The sequence below is a fragment of the Epargyreus clarus genome, unplaced genomic scaffold, assembly GCF_041222505.1.
Source record: "Epargyreus clarus isolate Ecla_fem2 unplaced genomic scaffold, WU_Ecla_fem_2.2 ptg000010l, whole genome shotgun sequence".
Lineage (NCBI taxonomy): Eukaryota > Metazoa > Arthropoda > Insecta > Lepidoptera > Hesperiidae > Epargyreus > Epargyreus clarus.
This window is the reverse complement of record NW_027332218.1, coordinates 3,732,576-3,754,146: the sequence shown is the minus strand read 5'-3', so window position 1 is coordinate 3,754,146 and position 21,571 is coordinate 3,732,576. Positions and strand designations below refer to the sequence as shown.

Here is a 21,571-nt window from a genome sequence, read left to right as displayed (position 1 = left end):
ATAAATACAAACTGTGCTTTACGAATATTATACATTGGTTTTAGTTGATTCAATTTCGCTGATTTTGTGATTAAGCTGTTTTCACATGGTCGGGTTTTAGGTTAAATTAAATTATGTTACAAAATGAATAAGTAAACCTCGCTCTTTTGTGTCGAGTCATCAATTAAATATTGTAATTTAAATACACGTATTAACGATATAAAGGATAAATTAATATATTTATTTATTTATTTATATATTTATTGTAAAAGTAACACAAAGTTATATTACAACAGGGCAGACCTAATGCCTAATGGCATTCTCTACCAGTCAACCCTTGGTGATTGGAAAGAATTTGCGGCGAAATATAATGTTCATTATAGAGGTGGCTTATAAAGTTTCCACTACATTTTTTTATAATTTTGATGTATGAAATAAGTATGCAGTACATTTGATGGTATGTGGCTACTACCCATGTTTTTAATAGCAATTGTAAACACCAAATAAGAGAAGAACCTGAGATCGGCCACAGACGTGTTGCTATCCCTGAGGACTAAGTTGAAACGTCTTAGAGAAATTTCTGCCTTTAATTTAACCGTCTCTATGGGAGTTTAGTAACTAGGTCTTACAATTCAGTTATCCAATTTATATGTGTTACCAATTACAAAGTACAGTGGGCTCCAAAAGTAGAATAACGTATTAAGGTTTCAAAAATCGTATACACTCATGTTAATAAGTTAATATTAACATTATAATAAATGTTTATAAGTAGCTGAACACAACTAGCGCCATAATTAGATGAACGTCGTAAAGTTTCAAATGTAGATTAACACTACAGTGTCAAAAGTAGCTAACAACGAGATATCATATTAGTGACGTTAGCCATTTTGCACATACGGTGTTCAGCTACTTCTGACGCATTAGTGTTAATCTAACTTTGACGCTTTACGATGTTCATCTAATTATGATGCTATAGGTGTTCAATTTGTCCCTGTAGTTCCGGGACCAGAATAGGGCTACGGTATCCCCTGCCTGTCATAAGAGGCGACTAAAAGAGGGTTTTCGGGGTCGCGGCTAGTAAGAGTGGGAGTTCGAACCGGTTCGCCCGGAAAGCAACCCCGAGTAGGACTGCGGAATGTGTGGCCGCATATCGTCGTGCACAACAGTTGTTGTGGCGAGCTTTATGCTTACCATGGTGGAGCCTGACAGGGCAACACGGTTAGAGGGGTAATATAATAGGGTGTTCAGCTATTTATGAACGCTTGAGTGTACAAGTATTTTCGAAACCTTAAAATGTTCATTCATCTGTCACCTACTTTTGAAGCTGACTGTACATTTCTCAGAGTTATATATTATAACTCGGTATGAATAGTGTATTTCATTTCATAAACGACATGATATTATTAGGAACTTACGGAGTCTGTCTGTACACTTCCTCCCAGATACTCCCAAAAGGGTGATTGGAGAAAGTTTCCATCAACTTGTGCCTAACACATAGATCATACGGAAATACAAAGTTTCTGAGACTTATACATTTGACATGTTGAGACTTTGACATTTGCACTGATGTAATTTTATGAAATGTTACAAGTATACATATACAGTACTGTGTGTATTGCCGGGAATTGGGAAGGCACGTCAAGTTTTTTGATCTATCTAGGCTCTAGATTCTAGGGACTGACGATAATTTAAAAATTTCGATTTCGGTTTTTTTTTTCAAATTAAGTATTACCGCAACACCTATTTCTGCCTAATAACAGCTATTTTAAGCGCTGGTGTTCAAATTTGATAAATACGAAGGAAGAGAAACTTATCCAAGGCGTTCCAACTTAGTCTTCAGAGGTAGTAACACATCTGCGGTCAGATAAGACCCATATCTCATCTACGGTTGATAGCAATGTCCATGGACATCAGTAGCCACTTACCATCAGGTGGACCACATGCTTGTTCTTTTAAGTGTTCTATTTATTACGGTTCAATAGATAGAGCCCTATGACACTTGGATAAACGGACAGACAAATGCTTACTTCTTATTAATGGGTTCCGTTCTTACTCTTTGGGTACGGTACCGCAAAAATGTGAGTTATTCCATTCCGATACATACATATTCCGTTCATAACACAAATATGAAAATGTTAAACACAGAGAAACTCCAGATTTATGTTAATCAACAGAATACAATCAAATAATACCGTTCTTAGATACAAATGTATGCAAATCAAATCAAAACGTAGTGTCAATACGTAGCGAGACACGTATGTTGGAACATTTATTTCCAAAATGTAATTCAATGCCCCAGTTTCGTACTAATAACAATAATTGGAAACACTGTTCCTATTGCTTTGTTGTTTGAAGGTGGTAGAACTCTTTGTGGTTCGATTCTGGAGGTACCACCGCAATATATATTTCTACCTTATAAGTGTTAAGTGATGCTGTGTTCTGGTTTGAAGGGAGTGGTAAGGGAGACCGTACTTATCCAAGGCAACTTAGTCCCAGGTAGGACTCTTATCTTTTCCGGGACCAGAATAGGGCTACGGTATCCCCTGCCTGTCGTAAGAGGCGATTAAAATCACTTCCGAGGTTGCGGACGGCAATAGTGGGAGCTCGAACCGCCCGGCCAGCGACCCCGGGATGGACGTGTATGTGTGGTCGTATACCGTCGTGCACACCAGACGGTGTGGCGAGCGTCATGCTCACCTGGACGGAGCCCAACGGGGCAACGCGCCAAGAGGACTCCGGTTGCGCTCTGTTGGAGATCCTGGAGTCCTGATCGCAGCGTGAAGGACGATCACCGAGGGGTTTTAGTGCAGTAAGAATCCCACATAACCCTGTATCGCTTCCAAGGCATAGGGTACCTTTTGCAGGTTTCCCCCTCGTAAACAAAAAAAGGACTCTAATCTTATCTAGGGTTAATTATAGATACTCGTACGTGGACAATAGTTACTTACTATCAGGTGCACTACATGCAAAAAGTGCCTAATATGGGTGCCGGTGCTTCCATGTGTTTATTGTAACTATCTGCCTATGTATCTGTCTATGTAACTATATATCTATCTATTTATGTATCTACATAAATAAAATGCAATGTTTCGAATGATTAATTAATACATCATCGCTCAGCTCTATACACTAATGATAGAAATTTGATGCTTGTGAAATTTGATTTTCATTGTATTACCCGATAAATTATTTTTCATATTTTTGATATAAAACATATTATTAATATTTTATAGCAACGAACAAAACATGCATTTTGGCTTTCAAATTTTATTTAAATAGAATATTAGAATTAGAACTCGTTTTGAAAGTCAACAACCAATGATTCTAGGGATGTTTCGCTTTGGAGAAGAAGCGGTGAAAGAAACTAGATATGTATGCAAATTTTCATCTTTTAAAATAAATATTATGCAACTTTATATATTGGTTCATACAGTAATTTATGGTAGAATTGTCACACTAATTTGTTTGAGAGTCAACCGCTAAGAAAGTAACAGAAGAACAAAAATTGCTTTGTAAAAAGTCATATATATTAATTTTAATCCACATAATGTCTATAGATTTTTACGGGAATAATTACTTCGATTCGTAATTACTACACTTGATAATTTCGTCACGTTTCATAAATGAGAATAAGGCACTTGCGCTATACACAACGAAAAAGATATTCGAGTTACATCTTACATCACATAAAGGTATATAGCATTATAATAGCACCCTATATTAATAGACAAAAAACGGAAAAAAGCACGTAGACAAAAGTTATTCCCCATTATTTCCTCTAACAAAAAAATATATTAAACAGGACCCTATATTAATTGCGTTAATAGTATTTACTACTATAGCTAGAGATGTATTATAAAAATAAAAAAAATAAAAATTAAAAAAAAAAAAAAAAATATATATATAAATATCCCATATCAGTCCCACGATTTAGGCAAATATAAAAGTATGTTTAGAAGGTGGTAGAACACTTTGTGGTTCGACTCCAGCGGCATCACCGCCACACCTATTTCTACCTAATAATAGCAGTGTTAGGCGCTGCTGTGTTCCGGTTTGAAGGATGTGATAAGAAGACAGACTTTTCCGAGGCGTTCCAGCTTAGTCCTCAGGGGTAGCGGCGCATCTGTGGCCGACCTTAGGTAGGAATATCTATTCCTATCTGGGGTTGATTACAGATGACCATGGGCGGCAGTAGCCACTTACCATCAGGTGTACTGCATGTCCGTCTTCTACTCCTATATTATATAAAAAAACAAACAATGAGACATACGGATTACATACATACATAGTACATACGCTCAAAAAACATTACCCTCGGCAGTATTTAAATAAACAATTGCAATATCCCATTTTCCCATACTTCATGTATTATGACCTCGTCAAATCATAGGGAAGGGATTATCCGGGTCTCGATACCCTCTTTGGGTATCCTCAAGAAGGTAAATACCCTCCGGATTATTAATATTGTTTCAGGAGCAGGATATTAATGAAAGTATTATATTGCAATAACTTTAGGAATATATGTCCACCACATTGTTTGGGGCATTCTTTAAACGGTTTCAAGGATCTGGATATTTTAAGTGAAAACTTCTTTGTGATGGGTAAAAAATGTTAACTCGCGTCACAACACATGGCCTGATCAAAAATTCGTAAGACGGCAAAGCAAACTGCAAAAGTCAGCATAGAAAAAATATGTCAATGGTTGTCAGTATCATTTTTTATTTATTGTATTTTATTATTCAGGTTAGGTTTCGAAAGTTTTCACTTCTGCCGGCACTCCCGGATTGCAACCCGTTGAGGATTACTGCCGCCCATGGGCATCTGTAATTAACCCCAGATAGGATTAGATATTCCTACCCGAGGTCGGCGACAGATACGCCACTACCCCTGAGGACTAAGCTGAAACGCTTCGGAAAAGTTTGTCTCCCTTACCACAACAAATTGTGATAGCCATATTATTCAAATATGAAAACATAAAAGATCATGCAGAATTCGTAAGACACTTATTAATAAAAGTTAAAAAAAATGAATTAAACTGAACGTAATAATAAGAGGATAAGAGTAGTATAACGTAACTAAGAACATTTTCCAAAAATATGAATCAGATAATTCTTGATTTAACTGTAGTTCTTTACTTATTTCATTTTAATACGACCAATGACTTCGTGTTATCTCAAATTCCATTACTGTAGATATAAATCTTCTAATAGCATTTACGTAGTCGGACAAGACATTTAAATTCACGTTAAGTAATAATTCAGGCTCTATGACAATTGACCCAATTACTGAGTTGCTAATGAATTGACGTATTTATTTTTATTAAATTAATTAATTAATATGATATGTCAGACCATGTCAACAGAACATTAATCTAATAATGTATTTCGTAATCCTTAGATTATTCCTCAGATTAAATGTATCTATCACTATCTAAAAAAAGTTTTCAAAAGTATGTGAAGTCTACCAATTCTGACTTGGCCAGCGCGGTAAAGTATGGCCTAATCATTCTCATTCTGAGAGGAGACCCGTGTCCAGTAGTGGGACAGTAATGAGTTGATGATGATCTCTATCTAAAACATCCCACTTTTAAAAAGATTAATGATTTGTTGTTTTTGCGGCGCTTCCGTGACTCGACAAGAGATGTCACCAAATGTCCCCTGAATCACGCTATCAAAGTTTTCTAAACAACTTCCATACGTACCGTTCTCGAATTGAGAATAGCGGAATAGAAGGGTGTAACAATTGTAGTTCTGGCGTTGTCACCTTGCTTGGTAGGAGATTTTTCCATAACATTATTAATGCATTTAAAAGAAACTGTAGCTACCTGAAATGTATTTTTTTTATTACATAGAATGACCAAACGTAATTCAGTTCTACTGATGGTAAGTGGCTACTATCGCGCATGGACATCTGTAATCAACCACAGATATATTTACGGTGGTCGTACCTCCGAAGTCGAACTCCAGAGTTCTACCACAGCCAAATAAATACTACAACACAGTCATGCATTTAGCGTAAACAGTGACGTTTGTAATAAGATAAAGCCTAGGGATGACAGTAGGGGGAATGGTTGTGGGATGGTAACAATAGGATGAAACTTATATACATAAAATGAAGTAATCCGTAATTTAAATATTTTTTGGTTCACTTTTCTTGTTATAAGTGGAACGTTATGTAAATTAACACAGTAATTCATATAGTTTCGAAGCCCTTTAAAAAGTGTATAAATTCTACGAACATCATTTGTGATGTAAATGTAAGATCCAAAAAACAATTTTCCAATTTTCCATTACGTATTTTCAAAAATTGTTGGATGGAAAACTCACTTCTGGCAATTTCTACAACGTGAGGTGAATTCTAATAGGCTTTAGAGCAAGTCTAGGTCACATAGGTCAGACTTGATCTTGGTATATTTAGCCTAAATTTAGATAGTCTCGAATTTCTAGGCAAGCGGTCGTAGAGTTTGAGTATAATTATATTTTATGAATTCATAAGGGTGAAAACCAATCCTTGAAAATAATTACATGGTTCTCCAAATCTCTGGGTCTATTTTGAAACATGAAAGATGTTCAAAAATAGCACTAAAATCCCATTAAAGGTTAATAATTTTAATGGTAGAAACCTTTGTGGTTCAACTCTAGAGTGCATAATAAATATTTGGTGTGCCATCTTGGGGTATCCGCTGTTTGATTTAAAATGACGTCAGTAATCATGTACTGTCGTCCAAACTCTTTCAAAACTCGTATGCAAATGTTAAATGGCTTAAGGTTACCTAGTCCACAAATCACTTACATGCTATAGCAGAGAAAAGCAAGTTTCTGTTTTTGTTTTTGTTTTATAATATAGGAGTAGCAGACGAGCATGGAGTCCACCTGATGGTAACGGGCTATTGCCGCCCATGGACATCTGTAATCAACCCCAGATAGGATTAAATATTCCTACCTGAGGTCGACCACAGATGCACCGCTACCCCTGAGGACTAAGCTGGAACGCCACGGACATGTCTGTCTCTCTTACCACACACTTCAAAACGGAACACAGCAGCGCCTAACACAGCTGTTATTAGGTAGAAATAGGTGTGGCCGTGGTGCCGCCGAAATCGACCCACAAAGGGTTCTACCACCTTCAAGGGTTGTTTCATGTTACATGCTAACTTAAATAAAAAATATAAATGTAAACCAAATACATTACACAATTATTTATATCCAAGTAAAGTCCGTGCTAAACTTCTAGTCCACTCTGAATATAGAAACGAGTCGCGTCGCAACATCAATTGTAGATATTAGCGAGACGTAGACAGCGCTGCACTCCCTGCACCCTTCAACTTCAGAGCGGATTAGAAGTTTGGCGTGGACTATACCAGGGCACCATAACGTGAAGATGATAATCTAACACATCGTACGTATGAGAGAAGCTGACAAATATATATCCGTCTCTTTCTAGCGTGCCTGCTGAGCGGGTAGGATGCAGCGGCATGCGGCGCGTCCTGCTGCTGCTGGTGCTCATCAGGGCGACCGCCCCCCACTCCAACGTCACGGGTATGTATTTTTTTCAAACAAGAATGTAATACGAAATGGTGTCTTTTGGATAAAGTAATAAATAAGGGGAAGAAAAAAATCTTTTAGACACTTCTAATTTACACGTGTGGTTATTAAATATGTATTCAATATGCATTATTAGGCATGATGACAAATTTTGAAAACACCTTCTATAACGTAGGTACATGTCTACCGATTCCATAAATCGTATTATTTCGGTAATAAATGTAGTATTAACGAAAATAATAGCATTTGTCTATAGCCATTTTGAATTAAGCGCGAAAACGCTCGCGAGTGTCATGGCGTCCGTTGGTGACGTCTCGTTAGAACATCCCATACAAAATTTCAAGCAATTTAGCGACATACCCAAAAATGAAGTCATTCGCGCCCCGATTAGCGTTTCAGACAAGATGGCCGACTGCAGTATTTATATACTTTTATTTAATTGAAAATATAATAAATGTTACATCCTAAAGTTTTTTTAATACTGCCATCGTGTCAATTATCAAGTTTCAATGAGATACTCGTATATTGCACCATGTCACCAGTCAATCATCGCGTCTTGGTGATAACGCTTATCAAGATATTGTATAGAAAAGTATGATTTTGTCGATACGTTGTATATCTGTATATATAATGGAGCTTTTAGTTTCTTTTTCTACACTAATATTATAAAGAGAAAAACTTTGTTTGTTTGTTTGGTTATAATGAATAGGCTCAAAAACTACTGGACCGATTTTAAAAATTATTTCACCATTCGAAAGCTACATTATCCACGAGTAACATAGGCTATATCTTATATGCAATATATTTGATTAATAGATTGTGAGACGGTACAAAGTTTGGCGGGTCAGCTAGTTTATAATATATAGTAACAGACGAGCATGCAGTCCACCTGATGGTAAGTGGCTACTGCCGCCCATGGACATCTCTAATCAACCGCACATAGGATTAGATTAGATGTTCCTACTGAGATCGGCCACAGATGCGCCGCTATCCCTGAGGACTAAGCTGGAACGCTTCGGAAAAGTAAGTCTCCCTTACCACACCCTTCAAACCGGAACACAGCAGCGCTTAACACTGTTATTAGGTAGAAATTGTTGTGGCGGTGTTGCGGCCAGATTCGAACCACATTGGGTTATACCACAAGTAATTTCGGCGTGAGGCTAAGTTAGTACTAACACACATAAACAGCAAATAAAACTTAACTGTATTATAAATGTAACTTAGCCCTTGTTTCTTTAGTTTAAGCTGAGCATTTCTCTTACCAGCAGATTTTATTCTATCTCGAGCGCTTTAAGCGCTGCACAAATGTTGATTTAGCGGAACGAGCGCTGGAACAAAACGCTCGTATGGTGTACTAGCCTTTGACGTAATGCTGAAAGCTGAAAGATTTGTCATACGTTTGTAGCCTTTTGTTATAACTTCAACGTTGTAACTTGAAGCGGATAAACGGATTAGAGTTAGACTTTTTTACCGAACTACAATAGGAGGCTTATGATAAAGAGACGAAGTAAAATAAAATTCAAAAAAATAAAAATAAAACACACATCACTAATACAAAAAAATCATGTAATGTAGTGTAATGATATCTCATATTAGTACATATTATTATATTATATAATATATACCTATCATATAACCAACAAAGGGTTCCCACCACCTTTTTGGTATATTCATGACATCCTAAGGTGTGATTTTAACCCTATACTTGGCAGAGAATTTTATCCTAAAAAAATTATACTTTTGCTACTTCCCTGCGTTAATTGGGTTATAAGGATATTAGGAAAAATAAAATAAAAAATCTCTGAATTTCAGTTTTCAGAATATAGTATGTGTCTTTAAGTGCACACTGCCAGATTCACGAGAAAAAAATATGTGTCTTTAAATGCACACCGCCAAGTACTCACTAAACTAAGAAATAATTAAAAAATATAAAAAATATCATACATTTTGAAAATACTAAAGATAAAAGTCTCGGAAGTTATGACATGTCAACAAGTTTTGAGATATTTTAGTTGAGTTGAGAGATTAGAAGACCTCCTCCCAAAAAAACACAGTTCCCACATAAAGCGACTCGAAACTTTTTGAGTGGCAATTTGTTTACCGCTGTTGTACCCATGGCGAAACAGCAACCAGGAATTACAAACGAAGATGTCCAGGACGTGTGAGGACAATACTAACAATGGCCTATCACATTTGTACGCTATAAAGCGACTTGTCTGTTTAGACCTGCATCCATGTTTCCGTTAGAATGTTGTATTAAATTTGAGCATATGATTGGACTTTATTCCACTTGTTTGAAGGATGTGGTAAGAAGATATACTTTTCTGAGGCATTTCAGCTTAGTCTTCAGGGCTAGTGGCGCATCTATAGCCGACCTCAAGTGGGAATTTGGTCTTATCTGGGATTGATATTGCAGATGTTCTGGAATCATCATTATTGGAGATGTTTACATTTTTGACAGAAGACGCTATTGATTGGACAGGACTTGAGTTCAGGGACGTCTTTATGAGACCTAGACATCTGGAATTCATCTTTCTAGGGATTTGCTGGATTCTACATCCGATTTAATTACGCAATTTAGACACCAAAGCTAGAATTTTTCGGCCTCCAGTCATCTGAAAAAAATATTGCAAGCTAAGGACCGGGAATTTAGTGGAAACGGGGAAATATTAATTTCAGTCATGAATTATAAAAAAAAACTCTGTCTGAACTCTGTTCACCCAACCCCCTACCTTGTGTGCAGAACCTTAGTATATAGTAGCAAAGTTGGCAGTGTGCATTTAAAGACACAATATTGACAAACAGTAATATTGTATGTCGTTGGCAGTGTGCATTTTAATGCACACATAACAAAAGTCATGAATTACTATATATTCAAAACATTATATCTCAAAAAAATATCACCAAAACATTGCATAAAGCTTGCAGAAAGTAAAATTATATAAATTTCGTACATATAACTTAATTTCATTCAGATAAAATAAGATTCTTAGAGAGCGTTGCGCAGGCGCTGAATGACGGCTCGCTATTTTGTTTACCATTTACAATGTGTGAACGAGACAGATATTGATTTCATTTTCTGACATAAAGAAACGTTTGCTAATTCGCTTTCAGTTATTATTAGTAAGATTCGATGTCGCATTATCCGAAAAAAAAAATCTGATTCTAATGTGCATTTAAGTGCACAATGTCAAGTATAGGGTTAAGGAGTAGTAACATTTCTTTTAAGATTAAATTTCTTGTCTCCATTTTATCTCAGCTTTGCGGAAAAATTATACACTGAACGCTGAATGTAATAAGATAATCACAGGCCTCAATAACCTTGATTCATCACAAGTTACTCAAACACAGTCGCGTTCCGATCCGGTAGTAGTTTAAGAAAATATTGTAACTGACAATTTGTAAGTGCCGCCGTTGGCCTATACAAAAATAAATATATTTCATTCATTTCACAGTTTTTCTTCCAGAACCCAACGGCACTGAACCCACGATGCAAACGACCACGGTATCCCTTTTCCAAAGGGTGCTTCCCACCGCCTTCAGAGTCACCACTAAGCCTCGACGCCAGTCCATACGCCGAGGGAAAGCTGACTCCCCCATGCTTAACTACATATTTGATTCGTATGCTACTAGCAACAAGCATTTCCATGACAAGTAAGACTTTTCATATGTTAAATTATTTTTATGTAGCAAGTAGTAGTAATAAGTTGAATTAGTGTGTGTGTGGTGAACTGTGGTGGCGTTTTAGTCCACCTGGTGACAACTAGTTATTTCCAGCCATAGACATCAATAATAAACAACCAGAAATAACATTCTAGTCTTACCAGGGCTTATATGGTAGGTTTTTATAGGTTTTAAAATGTCACAAACAATGTCCACTAAGAACCGAAACACCAGTCCATCTGATGGTAAGTGATAATTGTCGCCCATGGGCATTCTGTTACAAACTCAATATAGCACTACTATGGGAGGTATAGGTGTCCTATACCTCCAATAGAGGGGTTCCAACTGAAGTCGATCACTTCGACGTCTGAGAACTTGAGAGATGCTGACTGCTGAGAACTGGTCCCCTCATATGTAAATCATTCATACCCTTTCGTCGAAAACAAGAAGTAGTTCTAGAATTCACGCTAGAATAGGTTGCGATAATATGGTGATGATGGATGGTGGTGGTGATGGATCTCGCCGCTCCAAACATACTATTTACTATAATTCGAATTCGTAACTTACTAGTAAATTGCATATCTAATGGTTATTGATTACCAAAAAACGAGTACTTTGATGAAAATCGGATGAACGTTACCACGCGATCAGATTTCATACAATTTAATATAGGAGATAACAAATATGGCAGCGAGTGAAAACATAATATTTTGCATTATAAATAACTGGGCCATTTTAACTCGAAATTCCATAAAATGTTCGCCCATTCGTAAGATAACAACGGATAATATTAGCATGATAAACATTATTTTGGCCCCGTTTTGATTGTAAACACTAAAAGGCACTAAAACCTTTATTAAAATTTTATGGCTCATTCAGTGTTGAGTTTTTATGCCGCCTTTTAAGTAACAATAGCGATAATGGTGTTAAGATATTACGCAGTTATTTTTGGCTCATTGAAAATTGTTTTTGAATAGCGCCCTAACTTTATGAAGAAAATTTGCCTTTGGAGGAATTGTCTGAATTTTTATGTTGGTTTGTGTACTGTCATTTGCGTTCTAAGAAATGATTTAGATACAAGTTTTATCTTAATTTTAAGAGCTGTAGTGTCATTCCTAATTGTTAACACACTACCAAAAGTTATTAATCGTCGTGAACCCAGTATTATCCCATTGATGGGTACGGGTCTCCTCTTAGAGTGAGAAGTCAAACGCGCTGGTCAACTGTCAGCGAGAACTCTTTTGAATTATTATTTAATAACAGAATTTGACATGCATCACGATTTATTATTTTTTATTAACCGACTTCAAAAAGGAGGTGGTTATCAATTCGGCCGGTATCTTTTTTTTATGTATGTACACGAATTACTCCGCCGTTAGTGAACCCATTTTAATAATTGTTTTTTTATTGTGTACAGACTAGCTGGAAGTTGGTCCTATTTAAATATGGTTAGGATCCATCGATGCGCCGACTTCAGAAATATGTACTAAACCAACATTTATTTCAATTATTTTTTACTTTGTAGTGACATAGAAGTCGGTTGTATTTTTTTGTTATTTTTTTTTAAGAGACGATTTCTACACGAGATGCCATTGACTTACAAAACACCCAGAACAGATATCCAAATTCATAATTCAGTTATCTATCTCGCCGGGGATCGTATCCTGAACCCTTTGCGCGTCAGACTAGTATAGTAACCGCTCCATCACACCGGTCGTAACTAATATACATAAGCCGTTGTAAACCATTTACAAATAAGAAAACTAATAAAGTAGGTTCTAGAGATTAATGTAGAGCTCCTTGTGTAAATATAAGGTAATACTTTCTTCACACCACAAAAAGTTATTCGTTTTAGTATTGGTATCAGTAGCACTACCATGAGTTTACAAAAGTATTACTCGCTAGCGACTGCGTAAAATAAATGTATGAAAAATTGTACAGCGCCTCTGGTGGTTACTCGTAGAACTAAATTCCGTAGTGTGAGCCACTCGTAACGTAAAAAACCTATCGAAATCAAATCGCTAGCGAATGTCATTATGATCTATTGCCATACAAATTCGGTCCCATGAGTCATTAATTTGACAGACGTTGTCAAGAAATACCGTAACGATAGTAGTTATGTTATTCACTAGCAAAATGACAATAGTTTTCTATTTAAGTTTCAAGTTAGAACTTTACCCACGTAACGGTAGGCCTTTATAATAATAATATTATGTGTAACAAATGGATGCTGTTTAGAATTAAACATGAGTGATGAACGAGCCCTTAGTCTCATGAATAACGACTAACTTATCTGAATTTTGATGAGGTTTGAATTGAGGTAAGTACGTTTTGGGGTTTTCGAGTATTACAGTACCCAAAGACATCTTTCTGTTCGACTTTTTTTTATTATATAGGAGTAGCACACGAGCATACAGTCCACCTGATGCTAAGTGGCTACTGCCGCCCATGGACATCTGTAATCAACCCTAGATAGGATTAGATATTCCTACCTGAGGTCGGCCACAGATTCGCCGCTACCCCTGAGGACTAAGCTGGAACGCCTCGGAAAAGTAAGTCTCCCTTACCACACCCTTCAAACCGGAACACAGCAGCGCCTAACATTGCTGTTATTGGGTAGAAATAGGTGTGGCAGTGGTACCGCCGGAGTCGAACCACAAAGTATTCTACCACCTTCAAACTCTGTAATATTATGTACCTCTACGTCGTCATCAACCCATTACTGACCCCATGCTGGACACGGGTCTCCTTGCAGAATGAGAAGGATTATGCCATAGTTCACTGCATTGCCCAAGTGCGTTGGTAGATTTGACATACCTCATTATTTTAAAGATTTCTAAGGTACGCAGGTTTTCTCGCGACGTTTTCCTTCACCGATAAGTCAAGTGATCCATTTCCATGGCACCCACGATACAGGGAATCCTAGTGTGGGGCTGTGAGTGTAGAAAGTGTTTGAAAGTGTTTGAAAGTGATAATTAACAGAGGTGCGAACCTGGGATTACCTTGGACCCCTCGATCTAGAGGCCGAGTTTCAACCACCAGGCTATCACTGTCACGTTTACGTACACGACGTCGTATCATGACGACGTGAGAGGTTGCGGGATCGCGTCATGGAAATGTACGACATGTTAGTTTACGTATGTGGCTAAACCACTTACACATCATACGACATCGTATCACGGCACAGTATGACGTGAAAAGTTATGATGTCGCGTCGTAGTCGTATATCGTGAAAATGTAGTAAAAAATATTGATGTTATATTGTTCATAAAGGAAGAAAAGGATGGGCTTAACAATTTCATTAATTATGATAATAAATAAAATTATATTAATGCCATAAAACGTTAGAGCAAAAATACATCTATTAACATTCAGCTAAAACATTAAAATTATAATGATAGACCCAAACATTTTAGGGCTAAGTACTCACACAAAACACTTCAACGTTAAAAACCCTTTCAAAGGATGCCCATTAAACTGGAAACGAGATAACATAGGGCTTGTTTTAACCGAAATTAGTCTGTGAAAGTCCCTATAAAACTTGCTAGGGCCAAGTAAGCAATTTAGATAATGTAAATTGTACAAATAAAATTGTGCTCCATTTAAATTTTGACGTTGAGATTTATCTTTCAATTTCTCTTAAAGATGTATCTTAAATTCGTTATTGACAGTTTATGTGAAGCTGCGGTAAGGAAAGTATGATTGTCTATTATAAGGATAAAAAAATATATTTGAAGACTTTTATTTGTCCAGCATACGAATTCGGTGAGATGTAACACAGAATCGTGTTCTTTTGTGTTCACACATGGTTCGAACAGGAATATAAGAATTTTGTTTTACTCTTGTACATCCCATGACACACAAAATTTCAAGAGAAAACATACAATTCAAAACACGTGTACGTCTCGTTCTTATTAGTATTGTGTGGCGGTGGCTCTGAGTTGAATAAAAAGGCTAGAGTAGAAGCGTCAAGAGTAGAAGCTCGAACTGCAACCAGCGACCCCGGAAAGGATGACGGTATGTGAGGCTGCATACCGTTGTAAACACCCGAAGGTGTGGTAAGCGTAAATGCTCACCTGGGCAGAGAATTACAGGGGCACCGCGCTCTGAGGACTTCACATAAGTTTCGTTAGAGATCCCGGAGTCCTCCACGTAGCACTGGTAATTGCCACTGGGGATTTTTGTGTATAAAAATCCCACATAACGTCCATCCCATATTCCCACGATACCAAATCCCTTTGGAAGGTTTCTCCCTCATAAGCGAAAAAGAAAAATGTGTGGCGGTGACACCATAGTAAGCCACGAAGTGTTCTTCAGAGACCCAGAAGCATGTTTTCTATATATTACATAAAAACAACACTTCCCGGGAAATTCAACGCGAGCTGTTTTATTCAAACAGGAACCCGGGAACGTGACGGGAATGCCGCATTAATCCGGGAGCATTACGTTTTTGTAAATGAGTTATTTAGACTGAAGGTCAATTAAGATGAACAAAGACGCTAAGGAATTATGATACAAAGAAGATACTTAATGTAGAATATTGCTATTGCTGCAATTTTTCCCATAGTTTAGATTGTCTTCAGACATAAGAAAAGGTTTACGTATGTGTACGAAACTAATATATAGGTTCTATCTGAATGCAGATGCGTTGCCCCACCTGAAGACTTATAAGTGTCGAAAGACAAGAATTTAATGTTTGAAACATGTGTTATCTCTACAGTCGAACCTTACTTGTTCTACTATCTTTATCTACGTATCGGAGACTTGATTTTCTTTACTACGTGGTAATTACCCGATAATCTGCATAAACTAGTCCACGTATCCATGATACCGATGGCCAGAAGCGTCAGACTTTCAAGTCATAATCCTAGTGGTTGAAAAATAAACACGGCCTCCAATTCGAATCCCTGGGGAAATCGCCAAGGAATACAGCATTGCGTATGTAGGTATGCTGCATTAGGAACGGTATGAATCGTGGAATGATTTTTAAGACGTTTTCACCTTTTAAGGGTACCACACTTTTTGGTTTGAAGGCACCACCGGGACGCCTTATAATGTCAGTGCCAAGCGCTGCAGTGTTCTGGTTTGAAGAGTATAAGACAGACTTATAAGTCTTGCTAACTTAGTCCTCATGGGTAGCCACGCATCTGACGCCGTCCTTGGATAGCATATCGATCCTGTGTGGAGTTCACTAAACATATCCAAAAGATTATGTGATCATGAAGGAAGGCTCTCCATATACAATACAATTACAATGTACCCTGTCAGAATATTTATTTGTACATATTTTAATACTATGTTATACCCGCGGCTTTGCTCGCGATCAGAGTTCAATAGTGATAGGTGTTTTTATGTATCCGTTGGGAACAATTTTTCCCTTCGTTTTTCGCGATAAAAGGTACTCTATGTCCTTTTCTGGAGCCCTGAAAACGTTTGTAGAAAATTTCATGACAATCGGTTTTGTAGTTAAGTCGTGAAAGCGTAACAAACAAAGAAATTCGCAATTTTTTTTATTATACAGGGTGAATTTTTCAAACGGGCCTTCAGGGCCAAATCCAAAACTATAAGGATTAGCGAAAAATGCTGAAAGGAGTTACGAGGCCGATTTTGATAAAAACTAAAACTGCATCATTAGTTTTTTAAAATGTCTTTTTCCTTAGCCGGGAATCGAACGAGTTCATTTTGAAAAAAAATACACCCTCTATATTATTCCACTATCTGATAGTGTCGCTTTTAAGGATCAAATTCTGGGAAGTAATGTTATGTGACAAATTAAAGGAAAAGGAAAATTTTGAAGCAAATACTAAACTTATACTTACTATACTAAATACTATACTACATATAAATACTATACTAAATAATGAAGGTTTGTAAAATTCACCCTATATACTTTAGGAGTTGTGGACGAGCATGCAGTCCACCTGATGGTAAGTGGCTACTGCCGCCCATGGACATCTGTAATTAACCTCAGATAGGATTAGATATTCCTACCTGAGCTGGGATCGACCATAGAGGCGCCGCTGAGGACTAAGCTGAAACGTCTCGGAAAAGTATATCTCCCATAACGCACCATTCAAACACAGCAGCGCTTAACGCTGCTGTTAGGAGGCAGAAATAGGTGTGGCGGTGGTACCGCCGGAGTCGAACCACAAAGGATTATTATATTAGAAGACTATATTTGTACAAAAGCTTTTTAAAAAGCGTCCACTTATCTCGACGACTGTTTTCTAAAGTGCTTTTATACTTTTGATTCCATTCAACTCCACTATTTTAGATCAAATAAAATAAATACAATATTTATAACATGATCTTATACCCTAAGCCGCTTAGGTAACTTGTTTTCTCATATCACAGAGCGCAAGTGAATGTTATGGGGTGCGACCTTCATAAAAGAAAATGTCTTTCCACAAATAGCCAAGTCAGCGAATTTTGTACGTTATAATATAAGGGATGATGCATGTTTGAAGTTTTGATTGAAGTTTGAAAATATAGAAGTTTCGTTGACATCGAGTATGTTTATTAAGCTTTTATTCAATTTACTTTATTAGTTCGCATGCATGTTGCATTAATTTTAAATGAGTTAACCTAAACTGATTGAACTGAGTTATGGATTAATTGTAGTCTTAACTAAAAATCTTGATAAAATCGTACATACGTTCAATAAAATAAATTATCAAATATCAGTTATACGGTTAAAAGAAAAAAAAGGAACTAATGAAGAATTTGGCTTAAAATGTAGATGATGCACCATCGTAATACTACTTTAGAATATGGATGGATTTTGCTAAAACTTGCTTATAATAGTAAAATAAGTTCTTAACAGATTAAACTAATCTTGACACACAAAGTAGCTTGTATTCATGATTTTAATAATAGATAATTATTACGATCACTAAAATATGCACGGTAAAGGTTCATAATATGCAAAAATGTCTGTCACATTGATATTTATATCATATTATTAATCTATGGTCAAAACCACATAAAGCCAGTTATTTGATATGTTGATTTATAGATACAATTAAACAGCGGTACACAAATACATTAATTAATTAAACTTAATATAAACATGAACTTTACATAAACACATTTAGTTAACCTAGAAAATAATGTACTATATAATTATCAATATAAAGAAAATATCCGTTCCCAAAAACACAAAATTCTCACTTAATTTATTTATTGGTACCTCAAAGTTCCCACATATGAAAAAATATTTTCTACTTCGTTGAAAGAAATAAAATAAATGCTAGGGGTGCTAAATATAAATGTACTAAGGTAAAAGATACGAGTTCTTACGCATAAACTAACTTTCTTTTACCTAAGCCGCTTAGGCAACTTGTTTCATAGTACTGAAGTGAATATTACGGAGTGAATCCTTCATAAAAGAAAATGTCCTACGCAAACTTGAGCTAGCAAATATTTTATACAAAATTTGGATATGAAGTTTCTCCAGACTTTTCATTAGAAAAGGTATGTTTTGGTATTACAATATTGCCGACTTTATTTCTCTAGGTTTTGGTAGGGTATTGTAAGCTTAATTTTAGGCGTTTTATGAATTTCAAAAGGATAAATTCTGAAATTGAATTTGTATGACGAAATAAATGTTCTAACCATTTTCAACATTTTACATCTCTCTTATCAGCTTTCCTTTTGTACAAATTTCGTATTTTTTTAATATATTAGTAGCAGACGACCATGCATGGTAAGTGGCGACTGCCACCCGTAGACATCTATAAACACCAGATAAGAATATAGTCCTATCTGAGACCGGCTACAGGTAGAGTCCGCGCCAAACTATTAGTCCGCTCCGAATATAGAAACGAGTCGCGTCGCAGACGCATCCCCTGGGCATCCTTCGCTGCCCGCTCTTGCCCACGGGTAGCTGCGTTAGCGAGCCTTTACGTTACGGAGTATATGCTAACTAAACCTGCGTGCAACAATTTCGTATCGGACTAGAAGTTTGGCGCGGACTATACTTTGCTACGCGTAAGGACTAAATTGGAGCTCCTCGGAGAGTTATTTTTCTCCCGTACCCTCCATATTAGAATACAGCAGCGCTTAACTCTGCTGTTACTAGGCAGAAGTAGGTGTGGTGGTGTTTCCTCCGTAGTCAAACTACAAAAGGTTTTGTAATCTTCAATAGGATCCAGGTTGAATAATAATATAAAATAAAAATAAAAAATAAAATAAAAAATAAAATAAAAATAAAAAAGCCTTTTATTTCCTGCTATACATAATTATTAAATTTAAATTGCATATTTATATTGATTAAGTAATTTACATATTGATTATTTTATTAACAAAATTAAATTAATTAGATTTAAACATAAGTTGATTATTTTGGTTAAAGTATGATATTAATTATTAACATAATATAGTATATTTTTATTTTTGTTATTTTATATTTGCATTTTTTTTTATGTTTTCGTGTTTTTACTTAACTACTTTTTTTTTTTGCATTTATTTATTTTATGTTTGTCGTTTTATTTAAGTTTGCAGCAATAAGCAAGAACCCCTCATTTGTTGAGGGTAAAGGCCTCCTCCAGAGAAGCCCATCTGTCTCTATCTTTAGCTATTTGTATCCAATTTGTCCCGGCCATTTGTTTTAGGTCGTCATCCCACCGCATTAAAGGTCTGCCTCTTTTTCTGACGCCGGAAGGCCCTGCCCAAGACGTCAACCTAGATGTCCAGCGATCGTCTTTCATTCTGGCTACATGTCCCGCCCATCGCCATTTCAACGCCATCGAATGGCTAAGCGCGTCCTTTACTTTAGTCCGTTGCCTTATGGTTGAATGTGGTATTTTTTGTATTTTCCTGATATTCATTATGCTTCTTTCCATACTTCTCTGGCATGAAGTAATTTTATTTTTCAGTCGTGTCGTGAATTTCCACGTTTGGCATGCGTAGGTGAGACAGGGCAGTAAGCATATATCCATTACCTTTTTCTTGACTTTTGTTGGCATTTTGCTTTTTAGTATTTCCTTTAGACTCCAGAATTTTTTCCATGTCTTTGTGACTCTGCACTCCACTTCTGCCTCGTTGTTTTGGGCGCTGAAAGAAATTTGCTTTCCTAAGTATGTATAAGTGTCTACGTACATTATTGAAGTGTTATTAAGATATATGGGTGCTTGGATGTGGTTGGTCAATATCTTTGTTTTGCTGAGATTTATTTCTAGTCCCGCTTTTATGCTCTCTTCGTGCAACGTTGATATCATAAATTGCACGTCCTTGACGTCTTCCGAGAATAGAACGATATCATCAGCAAATCTCAGGTGGCTTATATATTTACCGTTAATATTGAGACCGACTCTGCTCCAGTCTAGTCTGTTTATGACAGATTCGAGTACTGCTATAAAAATTGTAGATGATGTTGCGTCTCCTTGCCTTGCACCTCTTTTGATGAGTATGGAAGGACCTACGGTATCTAGCTTTACTCTACTTTTGCAATTTGCATATAAGTATTGCAAAACTTTTATGTACTTGCTGTCTACGTGTTGCGATTGTAGCGCCTCCCATATTGAAGTGTGATGGATGGTATCAAAGGCTTTTTGGTAGTCAATAAAGGTTATGTAGAGTGGTCTCTGGAACTCCTGGTATTTCTCTATTATTAATTCTATTGAGTGTATATGATCAACTGTTGAGAACCCCGTTCTAAATCCTGCTTGTTCGATAGGTTGATATTTCTCGATGACTTTTCTTATTCTCTTGTCTATAAGCGATGCAAATACTTTATACATTGTAGAGAGCAAACTTATAGGTCGATAATTATTTATGTCTTTCGGGTCTCCTTTTTTGTAGAGTAGAATTATGTCGGATTCAGACCACTGCAGGGGAGTAGTAGCGGTATCGAGGACCATGTTGAATAGGCGAGTTAGTGGGTAAACCAGGTGCTTGCAACCATTTTTTATCATCTCGTTTGTAATTCCGTCGGAACCTGGACTTTTTTCTGCCTTAAGCGATTCTATTATTTTAATAACTTCCGACTCTTTTACTGGCTCTGCCTCGCTGGTGTGTGTAATTTCTGTTGAATGCTGTATTCTAGTATTATTTGCTGGTGAGCTGTATAGATTTCGGTAGAATTCTGTTGCTTTGTTAAGTATTTCTTTTCTACTACATGATGTATTTGTAGACCCGGCGAGTGCTCCTATCCACGTTTTATGATGACTTAGGTCTTTGTAAGCTTTTTTTAGGCTGCCCGAATCAGTAAGATGTTTCTCAATAGTGCGAACACGGTATATAGAGTAGTCGTTTTTTATGTATTTACTAATGAGTTTGTAGAGAGATTTTAGTTCATTTTTCATATCTTGTGATTTAGGTTTGGATCTTTGAAGTTCTTGTCTTCGGTGAATGTATTTTTGTGTTCTCTCTGAAATAATGCAATT

The 21,571-nt window shown here is 36.5% G+C and overlaps 1 protein-coding gene across 1 annotated transcript in view; it reads left to right on the top strand.

Annotated features, from left to right (window-relative positions):
* Positions 1 to 21,571, top strand: part of LOC140745343 (leucine-rich repeats and immunoglobulin-like domains protein 1) — a 91,340-nt gene that overhangs the window by 47,628 nt on the left and 22,141 nt on the right. The window contains exons 2-3 of the mRNA XM_073077132.1: positions 7,423 to 7,517; positions 10,991 to 11,177. Coding sequence (XP_072933233.1) covers positions 7,454 to 7,517; positions 10,991 to 11,177 — 251 coding nt within the window. The 5' untranslated portion in view covers positions 7,423 to 7,453. The remainder of the gene's footprint in view (positions 1 to 7,422; positions 7,518 to 10,990; positions 11,178 to 21,571) is intronic.